Raw genomic sequence first — 13,297 nt, 5'->3', positions numbered from 1 at the left:
ATCTCAAAATATCAACCACTTATAGATGTTGAAAGTATTTTACAACAATGAAACCTGTCAACCTGGTCCTGAAGTATGTCATTTATTGCCTATGAGATACCTTTTTAATGAAATTGAGCCAATTGGGACATTAACAAAACCTAAGATTATTTATAAAATAATAATAATAATAATAATCATCATCATTATCATGAAAACCAGTGTTTTTGTGAATTAGGACAATAGTCTGTGGCTTTAAATGAAACAGACCAAACCCCTCAACTATATTTCATTTCTCATGAGAGCAGGTGATATTGTAAATCTCTATAATGCACAGATACTGCAAAGAAAAATTGTACTCCTGTACTCCATCTCATCTGATTGCAGAACTAGGCTCAGTAAGTTTGAAAGTAACGAGCTCTATTCTTAGGCTGGAAACTATATTGTGTTGTACCTTGAAACATTTTGTTGACGTCTAATAATATCGAAGCACGTGCCATCCTTGTTGGATGTAGGGGGCAGTATGAAGTCATATCAAAAATGAACTCAGTAAAGAATGTTTTGGAAAAGTATTGTCTTTTAATTAACGTAATGGGCCTAATATCGAATGGGTTGACCTAAAATATATAAATGTTATGGGACAGTGCACTGTTGAATTGCTTGCGAATCGCTCATTTGTAATGACGTCACATGAAACTACTGCGCAACTTAGTGTATACATACAACATGTATGCGAAGTGTAAATTGCTTCGTGTAACACCCGTCTCCCGGTTCTCGAAGCAATAGGGCGTCAGCTTCGGGCTTTCAATATCTAAACCCTTAACATAACGGAAAATCTGCAGTTTTGGTAACAAATTAATTTTTTATTGGGCTCGCGAAGTTCATAACTCAGGAGACGACCTGGAGAAAATTGAAGAGTAAGTTTGCATACATGTTTTTTCTTAAGAAGAGACGTGGGTGTATGAGATGCTACTCAGTATACATGACTGTCCAAAGCAAGTAATTTGCGAAGAGATTATTTTACTCAATATGCTATTGTCTTAAAATAGAAGAAAAATTGCAGATAGTCTATAGCTTCAATCTGTAGTCTAGATCAAACAATATGCAGAGATATCGTGTTCTGTAACGTTGTAACAGTCACATTAAAATACTCAGAGCGTTTAGATTTCTTGAAAATTAGAGAAGTAGTTCGTTCTGTTTTATGCGTGTACCTGTCACCCTAGAGAGCTGCAATTTACCACACAACTTTCAAAGCTGTATAGACTTAACGAACTGTAAAATTAACGGACACCACCTGAGCGTGTTCAGTATCTATACCGGTCACATACATTAGCGTTCAGAACACTCACGCACAATCACACAGACACACATGCACACAAACAAACACACTATATGAACTGTTAATAAGAATGCTAATTTCTTATCTGCTTCAACCAGACACAGTTTATTTAGGTTTAAATATACTTCTAGTAACATTAGTTCTTCGGACATAATTTAATCAGAATCAGACTTTATTGGCCAAGTATGCTTTTACGCACACAAGGAATTTGACGGCGGTTCCAGTGTCTCAATGACTATTATTTTAAAAGCTTGGTCTATTCATAAGTTGCACAGCATGCTGTTCTTGTAAATGAAAATGTTGAGCAGGTGAGTTAAGTAAACTGATTTCCTATGGTAAATCCTTATGTAGATGTCTGAAAATGTAATGTGTATTTTCAAATCTTCTGTGAGTTTTGTGAGTAATTACTGAAATTGTGAATAACTGAACAAGGACAATTATTTCCACATTAGACACTGTCTGAGTTGCATGAAGACTGATCAATGAAGCTCCCTCTGTTGTAGCAAATACTGCCTGGGTACTACTTGGACACACTCACATGGTTATTGTATTGATTCATGAACAACCTAGACCACTTGAAAGTTCTTTCTGGCAGTCAGAGACACTGACATATGCCCAGTGTGCCTCACCAAATGGGACTTCCTTTTTCACACAGCAGAGTGATACAGGGTTTCAAAGCAGGTTTCAAGCCTCAGTCTCTGAGCTAAGGAGACAGACGAAGAGAGGAGAGTCTGTATGACCGTGAGTGGATGGTCTCCCTCTTCTGGGAAGGCTTTCCACAAGATTCTGGAGTGTGTCTGTGGGAATTTGTGCCCATTCAGCCAAAAGAGCATTTGTGAGGTCAGGCACTGATGTTGGACTGGCTTGGAATCGGCGTTCTAATTCATCCCAAAGGTGTTCAATGATTCGTCCATCAGACTGCCAGATAGTGAAGCGTGATTCATCACTCCAGAGAACGCATTTCCACTGCTCCAGAGTCCAGTGGTGGCGTGCTTTGCACCACCCCAGCTATCGCTTGGCATTGCACATAGTGATGTTGGGCTTGTGTGCAGCTGCTCGACCATGGAAACCCATTTCATGAAGCTCCTGATGCACAGTTCTTGTGCTGCTGTTGCAGCCAGAGACAGTGTGGAACTCTGTAGTGAGTGATTCAACAGAGGACAGGCAGTTTTATGTGCTACACACTTCAGCATTCAGCAGCCCCGCATGGTCTACCGCTTCATGGCTGAGCTGTTGTTGCTCTTAGATGCTTCCACTTGGCAATAATAGCACTTACAGTTGACCGGGGAAGATCTAGCAGGGCAGAAATCTCGCAAACTGACTTGTGGCGAAGATGGCATCCTATGACAGTGCCACATTTAAAGTCTCTGAGCTCTCCAGTACAACCCATTCTACTTCCAAGGTTTGTCTATGGAGATTGCATGGCTATGTGCTTGATTTTGTGTACCCGTTAACAATGGGTGTGGCTGAAACACCTGAACTCAATAATTAGGAGGGGTATGGAGGGGTGTCCACATACTTTTGGCCATATAGTGTATGCTCTTCCCTGTCTTTTCTGCAGGTTGTGATGGCTACCTGTCTGCAGCTGTATACCACATAGCCTCAACACTGGTTTCTCTGGAGGTCTGAGAGAAGGCAAAAACATTCAGGATAAAATACATGTAACAAAAATCATTAGGGATGTATGATGATGTCTCGCCGTGAGCCACCCCTGCGACCCGTCTCTGCCTCCAAACCGGGGCTCAAGCCCAAACCCCAGCTTCCGAAAAAACCCAGTGACCCACAATGCGCCCAGCCAGCAGAGAGGGGCAGGGTGAAGAAGAGCTTAGAGGGCAAAGTGAAGTACACTGTGGTCCGCTTCAGCCAATGGGAGAGCACAGCTGCTGGACGAAAGACTGAGGAGAGGGGTCAGTCCTGCAGGGTGCCGAAACCAGCCCTGTCAATCAAACCCAGAGCCCAATCATCCTGTGTCCCACTGCCATCCCTGAAGAGCGATCACTGGTTGAGAACGGTGGAGGAGAGAGATGAGCGCAGAGCGGTCAGAGAAGGCAACGCCATGCCTGTTAGCGGGCAAGAAGGGCGATCAGGTAGATTAATGTCATTTTCTGTATGTTGAATCATATTTCATTTCTTTATTTGGCTGTTTTCTGTGGTCACTGCAGCAGTGGACCACTGACATAAAAGGATATGATACTGAGGGTGTGCAAGCCGTGCATCATGTTTCGCCTTCTGAATTTGTAACAGAAGAGGAAACGTGAGTCTGCCCCCTCATTGCACAGAGATAGCACACGTTACTTACACCATTCACTCTCCATCCCCTGAACCCTCTCTCCATCGTCTCCCTTCTCACTCCTCTCAGACACCGTCTGCTTCTTTGCCCCCTTTCTGTCTTCAACCCCTTGCCCTACTTCTCTGGCTCTTCCTCCACTTCCTCCTGTGTGCTATAAGTGTGGCAGGAAGCAGCTTAGAGCAGTAAATAAGTGAAACAGAGGTTCTTCAGTGAAAAGGAACTGGGCAGATGCAGAAAAGCCGAAGTTGTGTTTTCCAACAGTGTGACCAGACGAGCCAAAGGATCGCTTCCACCTATTGGCTTATTGAATGCATAGATTGAGGAACAGAGAGATGCTCTAGATTCAAGATGCACATGTGAGCTGTTGCATTAAAAGGACATGGGCTCCGGAGTAGCTCAGCAGTTAAGGGACTTGCCTTGAGTGCAAGGCAGGCTCCACAGCCCAAGTTTCAATCCCAGCTGTGTTATCAGCTGATAATGACCAGGAGCCCACAATGGTGAAACAAACTGCCTTCATTCTGACAGGGGTAGGGGCAGATAGAGTAGCCAGGTTTCCTCATCTCACCACTTTTGGGCACCCTGCAATTTGTCAGGCACCTGTAGGTTGCTCTGATGATGTCAGCGGAGTAGTGCCTATCCTCTAGTAAGCACCCACTCGTGTGTGTGTGTGTGTGTGTGTGAGTATGAGTGTATCAGAGCATTTTTCTGGCTTTAAGGGCTCATGTGCAAGTGCACAGGTTGTCATGGTGACATGAGCTTACTAGGGAATACAACTGGCGATTCCAAAAATATGGTTGCATAGAGAGGGAAGAAATGAGAGAGGTACATAAAATGGTTTGTTTTCCATTTCATAATCTTGCTGCTGTTGTTGAAGAAGCTACGACTGTTCTGTGTCTGCCCTCCACCCCCCTACAAACTAATCCTGGGCATGCATTACAAAGGTTAAATGAATACGCATCCTGAGAAAATCGGATGTCCTGAGAGTCACTTTGTTTTGGGCCCACTCTTCCAGCTCCAGATGGCAGGGAGGTGGAGGCAGGAGAAGACGGCAAAGCGGAAAGGCAGCATGACTCAGCGGTGTCTTCCATCCTCTCCTGTGAGAAGGGCTGCGTCTGCGTCTGCCACCAGGAACGGCCTAATATGAGGTTGGTGTGGGTTCCCGTAAATAAGACGGAGGAAGAGCAGAGGGAAGAGAGTGAGGAGGAGAATAAAGAGAGACACGAGGGAGACAAATCAGGGGGGCAGAAGAAGATAAAGAGCGTGTCCTCAAGGGAAAAGCTGAGAAACGACATGGTCCAGGATGAAAAGAATAAGATACAGCAAGGATCGGACATGACTACCATCCATGAAGACCATCAGCACTCCATGGAATCCCCCCAGAATCCCACATGCAACAAATCGTCCCAGGCTGTGACGACCTCCTACCACGTACAGCCCCAGCCGACCCTCCACAACAGTGCCGAAAAGAGGCAAGAGGCATTGCTCGGGACAGTACAATGTCAGCAGACAAAAGCCAGTCAGGAGTCACAGGTGAGGTCTCCTCCGACTGTTAATCTTCCTAATTTCCATCGTCTGTCACAGTGTTCCTCCTCCATACCTGACCAAACCCATGACCTCCAGACAGATCCCAAGGACACAAAAGACACCCCCCCTCCCATCCCTCCACGGGCCCCCTACCCGTTGGTCGGATCCAGGAAAAGCCACAGAGGTTCACAAGCCCATGGAGTCCAGCAGTGCCCTCCCAGTGAATGCAGCCTACCCTCCACTCCCCCCCTGCTCCATAGGATGTCTTCCCACCAGCCAGTCAAACCCCCACAGCTTGCACAGAGCACAGGCCCCAGCTGCAACCTCATTTCCAAAGTCAAAGGTGGGTGAATGAGATGAAGTCGCATTTCAGATTCTCTTTATTTGTGAAACATCCTCTTCTTGTTGTCCTACAATTTTTCACTTTTTTGTTTCATATTTCATCTGCCATCAGTCATTTTTCTGTCCAAAAAATACGTTTTCAGCTTGTTGCTTTGCATATAGAAAGTCATGTAATTGCAGTCATTTGAAACAAGGAAATTTGTAAATTTGTAAACTGGGTAATAAAGTGTGGTGTATTATTTATTGGCTACTAAGACTAGTAGAAAAGAAATAATTAGAACTAAAATGTAGTTGTTTGAATTCTGAATTTCCAAATCTTCAACTCTTGGTTTGCAACATCACCAACTCTTTTTCCTAGACGAAGGGGGGAATGTTTTGATTGACTGTGAGAAAGTGGACCTGGACGAAGAGGAGCGGTAAGCTTGATTCCTTCCGTTAAAAAAGCACAGTGATGACACCCTCCTCAGAATTGTTGCGTTTAACATTTTCACTGTTTTCTCTGTCCCAGGCCTCCTGTACCACACACTCGGAAAAAATCCACAGACTTGGAAATTCGGCTGCAAGACGGTAGAATACAGTAGCACAAAGCTTCATTTTTCCCTTTGCACATTCGTTTAAAACCAAGATAGAGGTTGATGTGTTCTGATACATGTTCTTCACACCAAATCTCCCTTTTTTTTATAAAATGCAAGGGTACCTCATGAAGTCAGCCAGAGAGGCAAATACTGCGATTTCAAGTTTTGTCAGTTAAAAATAATTCTAGAACTGTCCCGTTGAAAAGAATGCTTTGGTGTACTTGGTTATGATGCTTTAACTGACGTGCATTTGCATGTGTCTCACTCAAACCACCCTTTCTCCTGTGCCTCCTCCTTCACCAGAGCCTCTGTATCAGGCCTACCGGGACACGGTCATCACCAAAGAGATCCAGCGTCAGGCGGTCTGTCACGACATCCGTAAGGCAAGTGTGGACCCCCACGTGGAGAGGGATGGAGCCCCCAGGGATGGAGTGAGGATGAGAGCAGAAAGCAAGGCCACAAACACCCCTGCTCAAAGCACCCTGTGGCAGGATCTGACAATGGTCAGGGAAAGTGGGATCCTGGGGAAACTGAGTCCTACCGAGTGCCAGAGGCAGGAGGTAAGACCGCTGTGCAAGGGTGAGTGGGGAAGAAAAAAAATTAATGGTTTAAGCCAAAGTCCTTTCCTTTTTGCCTTCCTTCTTTCCCTTCATTTTGAAAAATGGTGTCTCCTTGGCTGTGTGCCGAATATCAGGGGGGGTTTGAAAATATTACCATTACTTAAATGCACTTGTGTCTCTACCTGCTAGCTTGGACTTTGTCTGATCAACTATTGAAACTTGGTCATGCAGCACATCTAATATTGTGACTCCATGTATGGCTTTCACTTCTGTTGTACTCTGCCTCACTTGTAAGTCAAGGTTGGATTTGGATAATAAGTTGGATAAGTTGGGTAATAGTGTCTGCCAAATGAATAAATGCAAATATAAATGTATAACAGCAAGCATGGAGGTCAGAGGCAGGAAGTAGAAAGAATAATGATCATCTCCCCAGTGACAAAAAGGCAAGGAGGTGAAATAGACACGAGGAAAAGAAATCTTGAGAACTACAGCGCGCTACCATTTTTTGTGTTATAAACTTGAACATCTGTAAGCTTTTAGTCACTTTCTTCCTGATAATATCTCACCCCATTGAACCTGCCCCTGTGTCTCAGAGCATGTTTGAGGTGCTGACGTCGGAGGCTTCATATCTACGCTCCTTGCGGGTGCTGACAGATCACTTCCTGGAGTCTCGTGACCTGGATGAGACGCTCATCATTCGGGACAAGAAGACCCTCTTCTCCAACATCCTCCGTGTGCGTGAGGTCAGCGAGAGGTGAGAGGGAGAGGAGGAGATGGGGAAGAGTGTGCAAAATGCAAGATGAGAGATGAGGAGGATTAGGAGATGGGGGTGGGGCAGTGCGGAGGGAGCGGCGAGCGGGAGTCAGTACACCGATGAAAAGCACGCAGTACCCTTCCCACTGTTCCGCCCACAGGTTTCTGAAGGACCTGGAGCAGCGTGTTGATGAGAGCCCCTTTATCTCCGACATCTGTGACATCATCCACTACCACGCCCAGCACAACTTCTCCGTCTACATCGACTACATCCGCAACCAGATCTACCAGGAGAAAACCTACAACTGCCTCATGTGAGTGTGAGACACTGAAAGGGTTTCCCCTTCACAGTATCTCCTGTTGAAGTCCGCCTGTTCTCTTTGAGCAATCTGAATACCCTTAATCTTCCATGCAGTTCAAGCTAGTATTGTTGGAAAATCCCAATTTGTGTGTGTGTGTGTGTGTGTGTTTTGGTGCTTCAGAATACTGGAGAAATAGCTAAAATATTTGGAAGATGCAGAATTGATTCAGTACTAACTTTGGTGAAAATACAGCTAAATGTCATTCATTGGAGCATAGGAATTCATTGACTGGACAAATTGCCAGATTCTGTACAGCTGGCTCCTTTCTCTGGTACTATACTGTACTGTACAACCAAAATTTCTCTCTTTTACGCTGGTCCAAAGCAGCATGGTGTACTGTGGCCCAGTAACCTTCCGTTTTCATAAGTAAACTTGAAGTCACATGCCGGTCAGCACCGTGTCTGCCCCACAGGCAGAAGAATGTGCAGTTTGCCACAGTGATATCCCGGCTGCAGGACTCGGAGCTGTGCCAGCGTCTGCCCTTCATGTCCTTCCTGCTGCTGCCCTTCCAGAGAATCACACGCATCAAGATGCTCATCGAGGTGAGGAGTGAGGGGTACTGTGCACGGGCGTCGCCCTCAAAGCGAATAATGCTACGGAACACACAGCATAATAGCCATTGTTATGTATTGTTCCGCAGCAACTAATGGAATGGAAGAGTGTAACAATGTACCCGCTGCAGCATCATCTTAGATGAGGGCGTCTGCTGAAACTTGTAAGGCTGTGTAAAATGTAAGCATGTTATTTTGTTTGTAGAACATCCTGAAGAGAACCCAGGAAGGGACCAATGAGGAGCACACTGCCTCCAAAGCCCTGGGGTCTGTATCTCAGGTAAGACTGTAGGGAGTTTATGAACAGTTGATGAAAGTTCATGTAAACTAAATACAGTAAGAACATAATCGGCCATGAGATACAAAAGTAGAGGTGTTGCTTACACTGTGTTTGTATGTACGGGTTCAGGCAAAAAGCTGGAAATAAACAAAAAAAAGGAACAAACATCCCTCATTTTCCTGAAAACAGATGTCATTTTCAAGACATGTCACGTGATTTAGCAGAAGTGGGTCAGGGAACTAACAGACAACTTTGTCACATGACGTAATCATTTTTCTGATCTTATTTCTCACTTACCTACCTCTCCCTCTCCTCCTCATCCCTTGCGCCTCCTCCCCCACCCCTCTCAGATCATCCAGGAGTGCAATACGCAGGTGGGGAAGATGAAGCAGATGGAGGAGCTCATACACATCGCTCAGATGCTGGAGTTCCAGAAGCTCAAGGTGAGCAGCGCGTCTCCTTTAGCACAGACTACCAATACCTGAAGATTACTTACCACCACTGCTGAAATAGAGAAATTTTAATAGATGTACATTACATTACATTATTGGCATTTAGCAGACATTCTTATCCAGAGTGACTTACATAGGTTACATTTTTTTATGTTACCCATTTATACAGCTGGATATTTACTGAGGCAATTCTGGGTTAAGTATCTTGCCCCAGGGTACAACAGCAGTGCCCCAGCGGGGAATCAAACTGGTAACCTTTCGGTTACAAGTTCTGTTGCTTACCACTATGCTACACATTGCCTACATTGCATCAGGTATTGTGTTTTAGATGCCAACAGACACAAAGTTGTTTTGATTGGGTTTCTGTGTAGACGAGCCCTGCAAAAGCTCACGCCCCCATCTTATCCAATCAGGATAACAGTGCAACCGCACTCTGTTCTAATCGCGTTGAATACGCTGAACACAACACCGGCTGTCCGTTCCCTCGCCCACAGGCCATTCCCGTCATCTCTCAGACCCGCTTCCTGGAGAAGCGTGGGGAGCTGCTTGAGCTGACCAAAGGAGGAACCCTCTTCAGCCCCCGCCACAAAATGACTCCCATCTACCTCTTCCTCTTCAACGACCTCCTCATCTTCACATGCAAGAAGAGGTTAGCACGCCATTATTTTCTTTTTTCACTACCCTGAAAATTAACGCTGCCATTCTTCCAAGTTTTAAACTTCTTCCCCTTCCCCCCAGTTCAGAGCGCTACATCGTGACCGACCACGCGCACCGGTCGCTGGTCCATGTGCGGGCCGTTGGGCAGGACAAGCGGGGTACTTGGTCTGATCGTTGCTTCAGCCTGATCCAGCTGGAAAACCACCAGGGCTGCACCTATGAGCGTCTGCTCAAGGCCCCCACACAGTAAGTACAGCCCACCCCGCCCCCCACCACTCTCCTTTATCACAGCCTGCCGAACACAGTCAGCACCTTACAGTGAGCGCAGCTATATATCTTCCTTCCCGTCTCTATATACAATCTTAGTGTCTTTCATTCTTTCAGTTTCTTATCTCTGTCGCCCTCTGCTGGCAGGTCAGATATGCACAGGTGGATGGCGGCGTTTCCCAACCTCATAGACCAAGAGAGAGACAAAGAGGAGGTGGTGTATGAAGACTGGGGTAAGTAATAACCCTGCGACCCACAGCTCACCCCCCCACCCCCCAAACTCACCGCAACCACTTTCTGATGTCATAAGTGTTGTTAGTCCAATCTGTGTGTGGTGTGTGTGGTGTGTGTGTGCGTGTGTGTGTGTGTGTGCGTGTGTGTCTGTCTGTCTGTCTGTCTGCATGTCTGAGAGATGCAGGCACATGTGTATATGCATGCATGGATATTTACTTGCGTTAGAAGTCTTTGTTAAAAATTACACAGCGTATGTTTGTGCATGTTGTCCGTGCTGCATCTGCACGTTATGCTTATGTGGATACCTGCACACGTGTGTGCATGGGTTTGCTTTCTCAGACTGCCCACAGGTGCAGTGTGTGGATCAGTATGTCGCACAGCAGTCTGACGAGCTTGACCTCGAGCCTACTGATATCATCAACGTTGTACGCAAGACCAATGAGGGTGAGCGGAGTGGCAGCGAGGAAAACTTATCAGTTAACTCATAATTATTAAGTTCTACTTATTAACTCACTCCTTTTTATCATCAATAACGTGTTATTGATGTACTGTTAATATTTTCCATCTCTTTACACTATCCACATTCCTTTTTATTCACAATAGAGTACGGTTGAATTTCTAGTCATTGATCACTGTACAGCAATGACTTTCTCACAGAACAGACCAGAATGAGCGAAACTTTAGCAATATTCAAGAGAAATTGTCCATCCTGTAAAATTTCTTTGAATAAAGTTCTATGAATAAAATTCATATGCATTATGAGGTAGATAGGATATTTTGAATGTTGGGATAAAACAAGCTGCATAGCTGTTACAAGATTAACCATGATCATTTGCGTAAATAAAATAGTATTTTGAAATATTGATATTATATGATAACATATAAGTGCTTACCATCCCAACTTTATGTTTGATTATTTTTGTTTAACTGGTAATCCAACCTATGGTATTGCCTCTAACCCCCCCCCCCCCCCTTTTCCCCTTTCTGACCAATCACATCCCTCTTTCCCATAATTCCATGTCCCCTCCCTCCCACACACGCCCGATCCAGGCTGGTACGAGGGAGTCCGCCTCTCAGACGGACAGAAGGGCTGGTTCCCAGCGGACAAAGTGCAGGAGATCACCAACGAGCACGTGCGGAGGCGCAATCTCCGCGAACAGTACCGGATCATCCGGGCGGCGGCGCAGATCGTCCCTGAAGAACCCGGCCAGGCCTCAGGACTACTTTACCAGAACACGTGATTCAGTAAGGGGAGCAGAGGACGGTCAGCTGGGGTGCAACAGATGAAATCAGACATGCATCTTCAGAAGCCTTGCTGAAGAATTTGGATTAATTTAGCCAAATCACACATAAAAGTAATTAATACAAAACATTCTCTCAGTGTTTCCGAGATGGTTTTAGAATGTCATTATGAAGCTGCTGTGTTATCAAAGTATGAATGTGGATGTGTGCAAGGGCCCCCTCGGATTTGAAATGGTAGTGTTTTTATGAAGAACACTTACACCGTCGGGCTGACTTTCCGAAAGGGAAGTGTTGTTCAGCCGTGGTACAAGACTCAAAAAAAACCACAGGGACTAGTAACTAGTGTCAGATAACTGCAGCCATGTTTAAACAGATGGGAAAGAAAAATGGAACTTTGAAATTAATAAATTTGTTTTTTGTGTAGAGATTTCAAAATCAACTTAAGTCAGAAAATCTTGCTGTGTAGTTGAGCAGTTGGAATAAATACACCCACAACGGAAAAATCAGAACTGCACAAACGCAGTGTGTGTTTAGCTAAAAGAACTGCACAATTTACACATTTGTAAATAAACACATTTGGTATTTATTTCTTCATTTTCACCAGCCTTGACCAGTTTGTTTACATTCAGTATCCTGTGGTTAATGTATCCCAAGGGACATAGTGCACAATCTTGATAAAAGTGAAGAGCACACCTCCGTAGAGTATGTCTATGGCTCATGTGAAATGACCTCTGCATATACACTGGAAGCATATAGAAGGATTAATAAAGAAACATGCTTCTGGGCATAAAATCTTATAATAATTCTATGGAAAATTAAATGTTATATGATAATTTTCAGTTCTGGTTTCTGAATTGACTTCTTAAACCGCAGAAATAAAGAACCATGGTAGAAACTAAACAAGTGAAAGCACAGTTTCCACTGTCTCTTCTGGGGCGAGTATAAAATGTTATGCATTGGGGAACTCATACCTTGTGCCTGTGAGGTAACAAACATTGAGTTTGATTTAAAATTAGCTTGTAGATTTTCAAATGACCTTTGAAACTGCACCATCAATTGTTGTTCTGCATATGAACCAAGAATCTCATTGTTACCTTTGAGCCCAAAAGAACAGCGATGCTGCAAAGTGAATCTGTGAAGCAAGACGAGTTTATTTGTCTTAGCTGAGGACCACAGAGGAACATTTCCCGGACCCCCAGTGTCACTATTGTCATCTCCACAGCCAGCCCTTCTGGAGACTGTCAGCCTTCACTAACCAGCGAGAGGAGAGGAAAGGGCAGACTGTTACTGTACATGCTTGTACACCAGTTTATGCTTTTAGTCAATTAAATCCGATTTCATTTTTGTGACATGAGCCGATCTGTATCTGTCTGTCAAAGTATAAATGCTGTTTATATTCATGACAGTATAACCACTCACATATGCAAACAAATCCAGGTCTAAAAAAAAAAAAAAATCAATGCTGAAAGTACCTCTTGTGGATCTCACTTTTTGGCTCTTGACCTTTTGTGGCTTTCTACCTATAAAATGACAAAGAGAGGCGAGTCGATGCTGGGAGAAGAATGTAACGGTACAGAGGCGAGGAAAGTGCTACATGTGGACCTCGCCCCCCACCTGCGATCAGGGGAAGCTGCCATGACCTCACTCTAGGGGACCTTACAGTCCGGCTATGGGACGGGGGGGCTCGGGAAGCAGTCATGTGGGGGTGGTAGATTGCTACAGTGTTGTCACTCATTGGGTACGGGCAGCCGACGGGCAATCTGAGAGAAGACAAAAATCAAGAGAAGAATGACTTCATCAAATAAAAAGCTGATAAACATCACTTCACTTAATGGCACAACCCACTTTGTTTTGTGCTTTGTGGAGAAGCTCTCGCCATTGATGCTATCC

General features: G+C 44.8%; 1 protein-coding gene across 1 annotated transcript; it reads left to right on the top strand.

Annotated features, from left to right (window-relative positions):
- Positions 1–3,361: 3,361 nt before the first annotated feature.
- Positions 3,362–11,621, top strand: LOC118774577 (rho guanine nucleotide exchange factor 15-like). Its single transcript, XM_036523929.1, has 16 exons — positions 3,362–3,405; positions 4,621–5,077; positions 5,393–5,475; positions 5,833–5,890; positions 5,983–6,041; positions 6,353–6,609; positions 7,203–7,363; positions 7,524–7,676; positions 8,137–8,266; positions 8,481–8,555; positions 8,906–8,998; positions 9,502–9,656; positions 9,746–9,910; positions 10,079–10,164; positions 10,505–10,609; positions 11,216–11,621. The coding sequence occupies exons 1-16, from the start codon at positions 3,375–3,377 to the stop codon at positions 11,404–11,406; spliced, it is 2,259 nt and encodes a 752-aa protein (XP_036379822.1). The 5' UTR covers positions 3,362–3,374; the 3' UTR covers positions 11,407–11,621.
- Positions 11,622–13,297: the final 1,676 nt, after the last annotated feature.

This window comes from Megalops cyprinoides, chromosome 3 (assembly GCF_013368585.1).
Source record: "Megalops cyprinoides isolate fMegCyp1 chromosome 3, fMegCyp1.pri, whole genome shotgun sequence".
Classification (NCBI taxonomy): Eukaryota; Metazoa; Chordata; class Actinopteri; order Elopiformes; family Megalopidae; genus Megalops; species Megalops cyprinoides.
The sequence above is the reverse complement of the archived record's forward strand: the minus strand, read 5'-3'. Positions and strand labels throughout refer to the sequence as shown.

Excerpts from the sequence above, each read along its gene's own strand:
- LOC118774577 (XM_036523929.1), top strand. The coding sequence starts at position 3,375 with ATGCCTGTTAGCGGGCAAGAAGGGCGATCAG. Across the intron at positions 5,891-5,982 it reads GACCTGGACGAAGAGGAGCG|GCCTCCTGTACCACACACTC; the intron begins GTAAGCTTGATT and ends TCTCTGTCCCAG. Across the intron at positions 9,657-9,745 it reads ATCTTCACATGCAAGAAGAG|TTCAGAGCGCTACATCGTGA; the intron begins GTTAGCACGCCA and ends CCTTCCCCCCAG.